General features: G+C 27.9%; 1 protein-coding gene across 2 annotated transcripts in view; it reads right to left on the bottom strand.

The window, feature by feature from the left end:
* Usp7 (Ubiquitin-specific protease 7) overlaps positions 1-12,500 on the bottom strand; it is a 33,232-nt gene that overhangs the window by 10,509 nt on the left and 10,223 nt on the right. For both annotated transcript variants that reach the window (XM_086530488.1, XM_086530489.1), the window contains exons 2-9: positions 9,967-10,122; positions 9,551-9,826; positions 8,847-8,965; positions 8,487-8,630; positions 8,066-8,251; positions 1,169-1,249; positions 921-1,011; positions 430-622 (exon numbers count right to left, since the gene is read on the bottom strand). In XM_086530488.1, coding sequence (XP_086386614.1) covers positions 430-622; positions 921-1,011; positions 1,169-1,249; positions 8,066-8,251; positions 8,487-8,630; positions 8,847-8,965; positions 9,551-9,826; positions 9,967-10,122 — 1,246 coding nt within the window. The remainder of the gene's footprint in view (positions 1-429; positions 623-920; positions 1,012-1,168; positions 1,250-8,065; positions 8,252-8,486; positions 8,631-8,846; positions 8,966-9,550; positions 9,827-9,966; positions 10,123-12,500) is intronic.

Here is a 12,500-nt window from a genome sequence, read left to right as displayed (position 1 = left end):
ATGAGGCACAATCAATAAATAGACATACTTGAGCATAATTTACTTATACACAGACTTTGCCTATGAAGCTGAAAAACAAGACATCAGTCACCTCTTTAAAATATTTGAAAAGGAGTATGAAAGGCACCTACATTTTAGAAAGGAAAAATCAGGAAGATATTTGTGTAAAACAGTACTTGGTAATAATTGGAAGAATTCACAAAATATTACTACTCTTTGATGAGCAAAATATTGAACATAGTAGGCACTACCAGAATTAAGGCTCTACAAAATAATCATTAATCAATATCTATTTACAAAAAAAAATCCTTAAGACACCAATGCACATGAAGAAGAAGAAGAAAAAAAAAAAAAGTACATACAATATGCATCTCATAAGCCTTTAATTTCATAAAAAAAAGAGACCAAGTGTGCAGCGTTTCCTCTTACCTATCATTTATCTTGACATTTGAGTCTGTGATGGGGTCATATTGAAACCTCATCAAGTGAAGATGAAGAACCGGAGGAAAGCTCTGGAATATGACACCTTTGTCTGCTTCTTGAAGCCCATGCTCACCAGCATCGTATTTATTGTCACCTTCCAGGGTTTCTACACTGATGTAGTCTTTAAAAGATTCTAGAACTGAAAGGGATAAAACAAAAATGAAGAAAATTATTCACAATCTCAAAAGTTAAACTTATTCATCTACATAAAAAGAAATCATGCCAAAGTTTGGGAGCTTGAAAGTTCATAATCGTTGTTAAATGAGAAATGTATCAAGGAAAAAACCTGTAAGCAAGTATCAAATATTTTTCTTTTATTCTTCACATTTTTGTCTTCATATATAACCTTTCTTGAAATTTCCAATACTACAAATTTTGGGAGGGACAAAAATCATGAAAAAATAGTGACACTGCACCATAAAAGACACTGTACTCACTGTTTTTCTTTCCTTTTATATTAAGCTGGATGTCATAAAAGGTCTCCGTTCTTGACGAAGTGTAGTCTACATGTTTACATTTGAAGTAAGACTGAAATAGACAAAAAAGGAAAAAAAAAAACATCAGCTAGTTCTCAAAAATGACATCTAGCCATTAATGTAAGACATAGACTCATCTATGACATCCAAAATAAAGCATTAAACAATCCTTCATTTCAAAGCACAGACTTGGGTCATCCGAAACTCACCACTGTCTTGCCTTCAAAGAGCCTTGGAATCACTCCTTCAACACAGGTTCCCTTCATTTTTGTTTCCAATTTGTCAAGCAGCTGCAATAAAAAAATAAAATAGAACTTTAATAATGAAACATGTTGTAGAAGTGACAAAAGAGATAGAAGTGCTAGAGAAAGGAGGGAGGGAGGGAGGGAGGGAGGGAGAGGGAGAAGAGAAAGGAGGCAAGAGACAAGTGAAGTGAGATGGGATAGTAGAAGGGTGAGATATTGAGAGAGGAGACAAGACAGATATGTGATGAGAGAAGACAAAGAAAGAAAAGATGAAAGGAAAGGACAAAAAGAAAGTGGAGAGAAAAGAAGACACAGAGAGGAGAGAGGAGAGAGGAGATGGGGAGGGGGGGGGTGAGGTGAGGTAAGGTGAGGTGAGGAGAGGACAGGAGAGGAGGAGAGAGGAGAGGAGAGAGAGCGTAAAGGTCGCGCTTACGATTGTGCGGTGCGCGATGAGTGACGTCGAGTAGTTGAGGTCGTACGAGAGAGGAGAAAGAGGAGAGAGGAGAGAGAGGAGAGAGGATAGGGACTACGCAGAATGGGGAGGAAGAAAAGATGAAACATACTGAAAGGGGAAAGGTGAGAAATTTACAGTATAAAAAAAAAATGACAACAAAAACAAGTGGTGAGTTAAACTTCTCATCTCAGAAAAAAAAAAAAAAAAAAAAAAAAAATATAAAATAAATAAAAAAATAAAAAAAAAAGTGAAATTGAAAAATGAGAAAAAAAAAAAAAAATACAAAAAAATAAGTAAAAGAAAAAAAAAAACATAAAACAAACAAAAAGAAACAATAAAAAATTTTAATAAAAAAAAAAAAAAAAAAATAAAAAAAAAAAAAAAAAAAAAATAAAAAAAAAAAAAAAAAAAAAAAAAAAAAAATAAAAAAAAAAAACAAAAAAAAAGACTTGTTAAAGAAAGAAAAATACAAAAAAAAAAGAAAAAAATTCATAAAAAAAAAAAAACTAAAATACTAAAAAAATTTGAAAAAAAAAAAAAAAAAAACGATAAAACTAAAAAAAAAAAAAAAAATATCTGAAATAAAAATTAATCAAATAGAAAGTAAAAAGAGACAGCTTCTGCATTTTTGTTTTCTAAAAAAACCAAAAAAAAAACATAAATGAAATAAAAAGTATGATAAACAAGAATACAGAACAATTAACTCAAAATCAAAAATAAAAATAGAAAGAAAAAACTAAGAAGAAGGTTCTAAATAACTAATACAGACTAAACATAAAAAAAAAAATAAAAAAAAAAAAAAAAATACGAGAAAGAGGTAAAAAAACACCCCATGAACACTCTGACAGCTAAAACATAAAAACTCCTCTAAAACTGCTTAGAATCAAAAAAAAAAAAAAAAAAAAGCTAAAAAAAAAAATCAAAAAGAAAAAAAAAAAAAAAGAAAAAACTATACTAAAAATAAATATCAGAAGGGTACTGAATAAAACAATAAATAAATGATATAAAAAAAAACTAATGAAATATATAATTCAAAAAATCAAAACCAAGGCAAATTAATTGTGATGAAAACTCTCTAAAGAAATAAAAAAAAAAAAAAAATCGTTATAAAAGACAAACCTTAAAAAAAAAGATGCCAAAACAAATCTCTCAATAAAGAGGTAACCCTACACCAAATATGAAATATAATTATTGAAAACAAAAACTCAGAAAAGCCTCATAAAACAACAAAATCACCACTCACACAATACATAAAAAAAAAAAAAAAAAAAAGAAAAAAAAAAATAATATATAATATTCAAAAATTAATAAAAACTAAAAAATAAAAATAAAAAAAATGAAAAAAAAAAGTTAAAAGAGTGTAAAAAAAAAAAAGTAAGAAAAAAAAATAAATTAGTAAATATAAAAAAAAATAAAAAAAAAAAAAATAAATAAGTGATAGAAAGAAAAAAAAAATTTTAAATAAGAAAAAAAAAAAAAAAAAAAAAAAAAAAAATAAAAGGAGAAAAAAAAAAAAAAAAAAAAAAAAAAAAAAATAAGAAAAAAAAGAGGAAAAAAGAAAAAAAAAAAAAAAAAAAAAAAAAACAAAAAAATAAAAAAACTAAAAAAAAAAAAAAAAAAAAAAAAAGAAAAAAAATAAAATAAAAAAAAAAAAAAAACAACAAAAAAAATAAAAAAAAAAAAAAAAACAAAAAAAAAAAAGAAAAAAAAAAAAAAAAATGAAAAAACAAAAAAAAAAGAAAAAAAAAAAAATCAGAAAACAAATAAACAAAAACGTAAAACAGTAACAAAAAAAGCCGTACAAAAAATCTACAAATAAACTTAAAAAGAAAAAGAGAAAATAAAAAAAAAAAACAAAATCACTAAATAAAAAAAAAAAAAACAAAGTCTCAAAACAATAATCAATATCAAATCAAAAAATAAAAAAATCAAAAAAACAACCGAAAAAAAAAAAAAAAAACAAAAAACAAAAAAAAAAAAAAAAATAAAAAAAAAAAAAAATGACGCCCCTATAAAAAAAGAAAAAAAAAAAAAAAAACAATAAAAAAAAACAAAAAAAAAACAAAAAATAAAAACCAAAAAACAAAACAAAACAAAAAAAAATCTAAACACTAAACAAAACTAAAAAAAAAACAACAAGAAAAAAGAGAGCACAAAAAAAAAATAAAGAACAAAAAAAAAAAAAAATAAAAACAACGAACCTAAACAATGCATGTACAAGACACAAACACAACAAAAATCAAAAAACAAAAAAAAAACAAAAAAAAAACAAAATCAATACACAAAAAAAATCCAAACAAAGAAACACAAACCACCTACAAAAACAAACAAACACAACTCTAAACCACAAAAAACAAAAACAACACCCAAATAATACTAAGCAAACACACATCCCAAAACAAAAAAACCACAAACAACTACACCCATACCAACAACCAAAACACACAAAAAAACAAAAAAAAAAAAAACAAAAAAAAAAAAAAAAAAAAAAAGACAATCAAAACACCAAGAACCAACAACAACAAACCAAGAACAAATCTAAAAATAAAAAAAAAGCGAAAAAAAAAAAAAAAAAAATAAAAAACACCTATAGAAACAACCACATAAAAATTAATAATGTAAGTATAAAAAAAAAAGTATAAAAACTAAGAAAAAGTAAAGAATCAAAAAAAAAAAAAAAAAAAAAAAAAAAAAAAAAAAACAAAAACATTATACCAAACTTTTCAAGTTACCATATAGACTAAAAAAACCAGACAATGACAATCAGAAAAAAAAACACAAAACACAAAAAACTAAAAAAAAAACTCAAAAAAAACACCAACCAATAAACAAAAACAACAAACACTCAAATCAACACACTCAAACAACAACAAAAGCAAAGACTCAAAAACACAACTCAAAAAACAAAAAAACAACTAAAACTAAAAACAAAAAGTAAACTCAAAAACAAACTCATCAAACGAACACACAAAAACGAAAAACACAAAAAAAACAACACAATTCCAAAAACACAAAACCAAAAAAACATCAAATAACACAACAAAAAAAACAATAAAAAAAAACAAACAAAACTCTCAAACAAAAACTCACAACAACACACTCAAAAAAAAAAACAACAACAAAAAAACACAAAAAAAACAAAAAAACAACAAAATCACACACACATACCAAAACAAAAAACCACTATATCACAAACACAAACAAAAAAACTCAAACAGAAAAACAAACAAACAAAACCAAAAAAAACACAAATAAATCAAAAAAAAAAACAAAAAAATACAAAAAACGTAAAACACACACAAAAAAACAAAAAAAAAAACAACAACTCCTCAAAAAAAACAAAAAACTCACACAAAAACTCAAAAAAAAAAGTAAAAAGAGGTCGCGACTCAAAAAAAAAAACAAAAAAACTCAAAAAAAAATCAAAAAAATGAAAACAAAAAACTCAAATAAAAAAAAAAAAAGAACAATCAAAAAAACACAAACAAAAAACACTCTCAAAAAAAACTCAAAAAAAATCACACAAAAAACCAAACCCAACTAAGAACAAAAAAACCAAAAATCACTCAAACAAAAACTCAAAAAAAAAAACAAAAAAACAAAAACTCTCTCAAAAAACTCGATAACTCACAACAAAAAAAACAAAAACAAAAAACTCTCTCAAACAAAAAACAAAAAACAACTCAAAAACACTCCAATCCAAAACAAACAAACACAAAAAAAAAAATCTCAAAAAAAAATACTAACAAAAAAATAAAAAATAAACTCTCAAAATCACGCGCTCCCCCCAAAAAAAAACAAAAAAAAAAACAAAAAAAAAAAAAAAGCAAATAACAAAAAAAAAAACAAAAAAAAAAAAAATAAAAAAAAAAAATAAAAAAAAAAAAAAAAAAAACTCTCAAAATTAATAAACACAAAAAATAAAAAAACAACAAGAAAAAACCAAAAAAAAAAACACACCACTAAAAAAACAAAAACTTAAAAAAAAAAAAAAAAAAAAAAAAAAAAGAAAAAAAAAAAAAAACTCAAAAGAAACACACAGAAAACAAAAACACAAAAACAAAAACTAAAAAAAAAAAAAAAACATCAAAAAAAAAAACAACGCTCGCCGCTCAAAAAACAAAAACAACAAAAAAACCAAAAAAAAAAAAACAAAACCTCTCAAATACAACTCACTAAAACCACAAACACAAAAAAAAAAAAAAAAAAAAACATAAAAAAAAAAAAAAAAAAAACAAAAAAAAAAAAAAAGAAAACTAAATAAAAAAAAAACAAAAAAAAAACAATACAAACCAACACAACACAAACTCTCCAAAAATAAAAAAACAAAAAAACAAAAAAAAAAAAAAAAAAAAAAAAAAAGAAAAAAAAAAAAAAAAAAAAAAAAAAAAAAAAAAAAAAACTAACAAAATCAAAAAAAAAAAAAAATACTTACCGCCAAGAAGAAAAAAAAACTAATAAACAAAATCCAATAATACAAGATATAGAACAACAATGTAAAAACTAAACCAACAAAAAACCTATTACGTAAAAAAAACAAAACCAAATACCAGTACCTATAAAAAAATGTAAGAATCCAGAAAACCAAGAGTAACTCAACCACAAGTAAACAAACCGAAAAAAAATAAAAAAAAAAACACACAACACAGTTGAAAAAAACAAAGAACAGAAAAAAAAAAAAAAAAAAAAAAAACAAAAAAACAAAAAAAATGACAGAACTCATATAAGACAAAGAAATATATATAAAATATAAAGAAACAAAAACAAACTCAGAACATATCCAAAAAGAAAATACTATAAAGAATAAAATAAAATAAAAAGAAAGTAAAAGTAAAAGAAAAAAAAGTAAAAGTATAAAAACAAAGTAAAAAAAAAAAAAAAGATAATAACAAACAGAATACAAAGAAAAAAAAAAAACAAAACAGTGTAAAACAAAGAAAAAAAAAAAAAAACAAAAAAAAAAATAAAAAAAAAGAATAAAAATACATAGAAAATAAAATACACAAAATATAAAAAAAATAAAAAAAATAAAAAATGAAAAAAAAAAAAAAAAAGATAATAGAAACAAAAATCAAACTACAGAAAAAATATTAAAAAAAAAAGAAAAAAAAGACAAAAACAGATAAAAAAATATAATGAAATATAACAAAAAACAAAGTAAAAAAAGTAAAAGAAAGTAATATAATAAAAAAAAAATAAGAAAAAGAAAAAAAAAAAAAACATTAAAAAAAAATAATAATAAAAAAAATAAAATAAAAGATATGATAACAAGTAATATGAGAAATAAAAAATAACAAAGATAAAAAATAAATAAGAAGTATAATTAAAAAAAAGATGTAGTCAAAAAAGAAAAAAAGAAGAAATGAAAATAAATAAGATAAAATAAAATGAAATAAAGTAAAAAATAAATAAATAAAATAAAATAAAGTAAAAAAAAAAAAAGACAAAATATTAAAGAAAATAAAAAAAAAAAAATAATATGACGAAATAAATATAAGAACTATACTAAAAAAAAAAAAATAAAAAAAGATAAAATTTAAAAAAAAAAAAAAAAAAAAAAAAAAAAAAAAAAGAAAGAAAAAGAAAAGGAGAGGTAGAGGAGACAGGAAAACAGGGAAGGAAGGAAACAAAAAGAGCAGGAATACAGAAAGACCAAGAAAGAAACAATATGACGAGAATGGTAGACTTGCATATATCACTCAAAAAGAAGACCCTACAGCTCTCCAGATCATAACACAAGCTACAAATAATACCGATATTAGACTAGATCACAATATTAGTAAACAATTCATCAATTAGTGTAATAAACATAGCTCCAACTCATAGTGTTACATGCCACACTGTGTAACTATTGAATATATATCAGAAACTGAACTGCACTAAGCAACAATTTGTTATCTGAATGTGTGCTTTTAGAGTAGGGAATTTAATGCATGGGGTATTTACATCATAACTGGGTACAATAAAAAGTCTCAAAAAGAAATTCAATGTCAATATCTTTTTCTAAATTTCAATGGATTGGCACTAGAAAATAATTTGAATGCACTAGCCACTGCACCCGTTTAATATCAAGGTTTCATAACTGAGAAAAAAATGAAAACTGATGGAATGATACTTCCGCTCTTTTCAGTTCTGCACAAGCATATTATTGTTTCTCCATAAACGTATAAAGAAACTTAGGAGACTATAGCTTGAGAACTAGTGCCATCAAAGCCATCATACTCAGAACAGAATGCAGCCTCCATTGTCATGGCAGGTAAAGGTGCTATCGAGAATTCGGGCCCAGTTCACTACAGCATGTGAGATACCATACATTGGGTTAGACAAATTATTTTCCAGCCATGTACAATAAATACAAACTTTTTTTAGCCAATAACTACATAAAAATATGAATATCAAATACTCACCACTCTTAGGAACTCTTGAGCATCATGCTGCATGAAGGAATCAAGCGTTTCCCAGCCGAAGGACTTGGTCAATTTCTTGGTGCCGACTGGTTTGTCACTCGTCTGCAACTCGTGAAAGACCCGTTGTAGTGCCAGTGCCACACTTTTGGTTGAGTCGTCGCTCTCCGTAGGCATCTTGTATACAGCCTGTGGGAATAGGAAAGGTTTTTTGAAATTCATAAAAAAAGGGAAACAAAAAAAAAATAAATTCATCTAAAAAAAATATTCCTTGATGATATCCTAAAACTTATTTCTAATGTTTAACCAATACCATATCAAGAAAAAAAAACAAAAAAACTCAAGCTTTTAAGATTAGAAAAAAAGGGATTACTAGAGTACAATCACAGAAATTAAAAAATATATATTATCATAAATAACTTACCATTCTGAGCTGGCTTGTGAAGTATAGTACTTGAAGGAGAGAATTCATGTAACAGGTTGCACCCTGGTTCTTAAGCCCCACGTAACCTGTGTGTTTTTTACTGTCCCATGATACACCATGAGGTGCATCTGCTGACACCCAAACCTGTTGATATATCAATTTACATCAGATGTATACAAAGTAATTTAATACAAATAAAATACAAAAGTCTAATATCTATAACTGCCCAGGTGGGGAATGTTTTAAGAAGTTGAAATGTATGCAAGGATCAGTTTTTCTATTTTCCACTAACTTACATAATATGGAGATCCTATAACCATATATTACAGATGCAAGATATTTGAATAACAATATCCTTACCTCTAGTGTGATAGTGTCATCTTTGATGTAACCCTTTTCAGGGTCAAGCACATCATTCCATGGCATGAAGTGTGAGAACCCCCAGTCATTTTCTTTGCTATAAAATAAATGCTGGATTTCTGAAAAAGAAAAATAATAATAATTCAAACTAGGATACATGAGGTACATCTATAACTAAATATTGAAATATATAAATAGCTACATATCCTCAAACCTTTCTACAGTTATTGCCACTTATCACCTGATTCATATATACAATGGAAAGACTCTTTTTTCTTAATCAAAATATATAATAATTCCATCATAGATATGCTTATTTTATCATAATAATGGACAATTAAAATGCTCCTAACTGAAGAGCCTTCATAGGCATCAGCATGAAGATATGTACACAGATCAATTCATACACCATAAGTGCCACCAAAACTCATCAGGTAAGGATATTAGCTGATGTATATCTACAGGTCAGATTTGGTGAAAGACCATTAACCTCTCTATTATCATATCTCAACATGAGTGAAAAAAACAGAATCTGATAAAACACTCTTCACCAAGAGTAATTAGGAACATATCTTAATTCTAACTCACATTACTAAATTCCCATGTTATCTGATACTTACTGCAAAAAATATACTGTGCTAATTTCTATAGGGTAAGATATAACAAAGTATAGATTCTTAAAACAAAAGCAGAATTCTACTTACTGCGTGTGAAGGGAGGTTCTCCATCCCGTACTGACAATAGCCGCAAGTCAGCCACTGCATTGCATGACCATGAAGTTGATTCCGATTCCCCATTACATTGTAAGAAGAAACCAAGTGATCGCTGTGGCTGACGGTCTTGTGACTGGCTTGTACGAGGCATTACCATTATTTTCCATGGTAGATTTCGAACATAACAAGGAGGTGAGAGCATTGTGTCCTTTAGCTTACTGAAGTCTTTAACGCGGAACTGAAACTTTGCCTCTGAGCGTGCGTCATCTGTAAGAAAGGTGTTCACCACACATAAACTTTAAGTACTAATATATATCACATATACATATAAAAATACATATTCTTTCAATCTATCTACCCAATACTTTCTATTGTCCAAGAAGGTACTTTGCCAATGCTCCACATACCTTCGTCCATTTCTGTGTCATGTTGTGTGGTGGATGAAGACACTTCCTGGGCATCTCCATTCATTTGCTCCTCCTCACCACCTTCTGATATTACACCCCCACCCCCTCCACCTCCATCTCCTCCTCCGTCCCCTCCTCCATCCTCTGCTACTTCTTCTGCAAATGAAAAGTAGAATTAGAAAATTGCAAATTGGAAATATATTGAAACATATCTAATAAGATTGATAAATATATATCTTGTAGGAAAAATTATATATACATATAGACAAGCCTTTTGATTAAATTCTGTCTTCAGACATTTAAGACACTACTAAAAATGAGTAAAAACTCCTTGGTAACAGACATTGTTAAATGCATGTTTTATTTTCTACAAATTTAAACCTAAAAGACAGTGATCATGAAAATACTACAACTTTTTTACAGGCACAAGCACTTAAACAAATGCTCCACAGGTACTCATACTCCATCTTAAAATGTCTGGGCTATCACCACTACCTTTCCTACACCATAACATCAACCTGATGCATTCATCAACCATGAGTTGTGGGCAATTCAGAGAAAGAGCCTCCTATGGCTGAGCATGTTTCTCAACCCTGACACTCTTATCTGGATTACAAATACGTTTGCTGCACTTGTAAGGTTACGACCATCCAGGAAATGCCTGACCAGCACAAACACATACTGCCACATGCTCATTCACCTTTAACCTTTAATACGTACATTTATTCTTTCTATCAAAATAAATTAAGAAGTCATCTAGTCAAAGAAGATCATACTCTTTTAACCCCTACAAGACATGCCATCTTACGATCTGATGCAAATATGCACTAAACACTCACATATATCCTAATCTAATTATATTTGCACAAAAAAGGAATTACACTTTTGAAATGTACTAGTCAAACTGAATTTTGCCTTTTACTCCTAAATAATTAAAACATTAAAGAAAACTATAAACATGTCTCTTTAACAGATGTGTCATGCTGACCCTAAAACAATCAAAGATGCATCTTTTTTTAATTGTCTTTGTTTTCTTCATAACTTTTAAATTATTCAAGTTCTTTGGCATAAAAGTTAAAGCATATCTACATTCCACGACAGGCATTTTCGCGGGCCCAGATCACTTTCGCAAGGCATATTTCCTTTTGTTGAGATTACAAGCCATTTATTCCTTCAGTTATGATGACCTACTTTAGCAAATGCTGATTTGTGTCACTTTGTTAATACTCATATTTCATATCATAAAAAAAAAAAAAAAAAGATTTGAAAAAAACAGACATATTCAGATGCCGAGCCCAAGTTGATGGGTGACGTGACATTCACATCATGGCTTGGCTGGTCTCTCCACCAGTGACATGTACACCACATCATGGCTTATATCTAGTCATCTCACGGGGTGATTGGGCGTGTAGTAGCTGACAGCTGCCTCAGCCTACGAATAGCCTGTGGTGTCTGCCTGCGCACTGGTGAAATGTCTAGACAGAGCCAAAACCACCTTGTTGCTAACCAGTTAAGACGTTTACCCATTGCGGACAGGGCGCCTTATGACCTAACTGGTCATCAGGACGGGCAGCCAACGACACTAGCGGCACCAGCTAAAATATAGAGTAATGGGGAAAGGGTTTTCTCCGCCCTCTGTGTAGCACAGACTAGCCCAAACAACATTTTTCATAAATCCTGCATAAAATGCAGGTTTAGGCTGACTTTGAAACCCTGTAGCTCTGGAGCATCATCTAATGATCTAAGACAAGTCAGACACTAATTCAATGAAAACCAAAACTTATATTATCTAAACTAATTCAATGAAAACCAAAACTTATACTATCAAAGAGAAAGAAAAAAATATCTATCTGATCATATCTGACGATCATGAATAAACCTCTGCCATTCAACCTACAAATAGCAATGATTATTCTTCGAGCACTAAAAACTGATGAGATAACATTGACAATTCATTATATTTATAACACAATTCAAACTATACGGAAAATGGGCACTAGATTTCTTGTCAAAAGGGTAAGGGCTTTTTAATAAATTTCAAAAGCTATTACATTCATACATATAATGTTTTGTGTATGTATATATATATATATACATATATATATATATATATATATATATATATATATATATATATATATATATATATATTATATATATATAGAGAGAGAGAGAGAGAGAGAGAGAGAGAGAGAGAGAGAGAAAAAGAGAGAGAGAGAATGTAACATACTTTTGTCTTACTCAGAAAACAAAAACAACTTAGATGCCAGTTCGTGCACATACATGTGTGTGTGTGTGTGTGTGTGTGTGTGTGTGTGTGTGTGTGTGTGTGTGTGTGTGTGTGTGTGTGTGTGTGTGTGTGTGTGTGTATGCGTGTGTGTGCGTGTGTGTGTGCATGCGTATGTGTGTGTGTGTGTGCATGCGTATGTGTGTGTGTGTGTGCATGCGTATGTGTGTGTGTGTGTGTGTGTGCATGCGTATGTGTGTGTGTGTGTGCATGCGTGTGTGTGTGTGTGCATGCGTGTGTGTGTGTG

Source organism: Penaeus japonicus, unplaced genomic scaffold, assembly GCF_977035675.1.
Source record: "Penaeus japonicus unplaced genomic scaffold, GWHDUDI00000001_assembly GWHDUDI00000033, whole genome shotgun sequence".
In the NCBI taxonomy this organism is placed as follows: Eukaryota; Metazoa; Arthropoda; class Malacostraca; order Decapoda; family Penaeidae; genus Penaeus; species Penaeus japonicus.
This window is presented reverse-complemented; position numbering and strand designations above follow the sequence as displayed.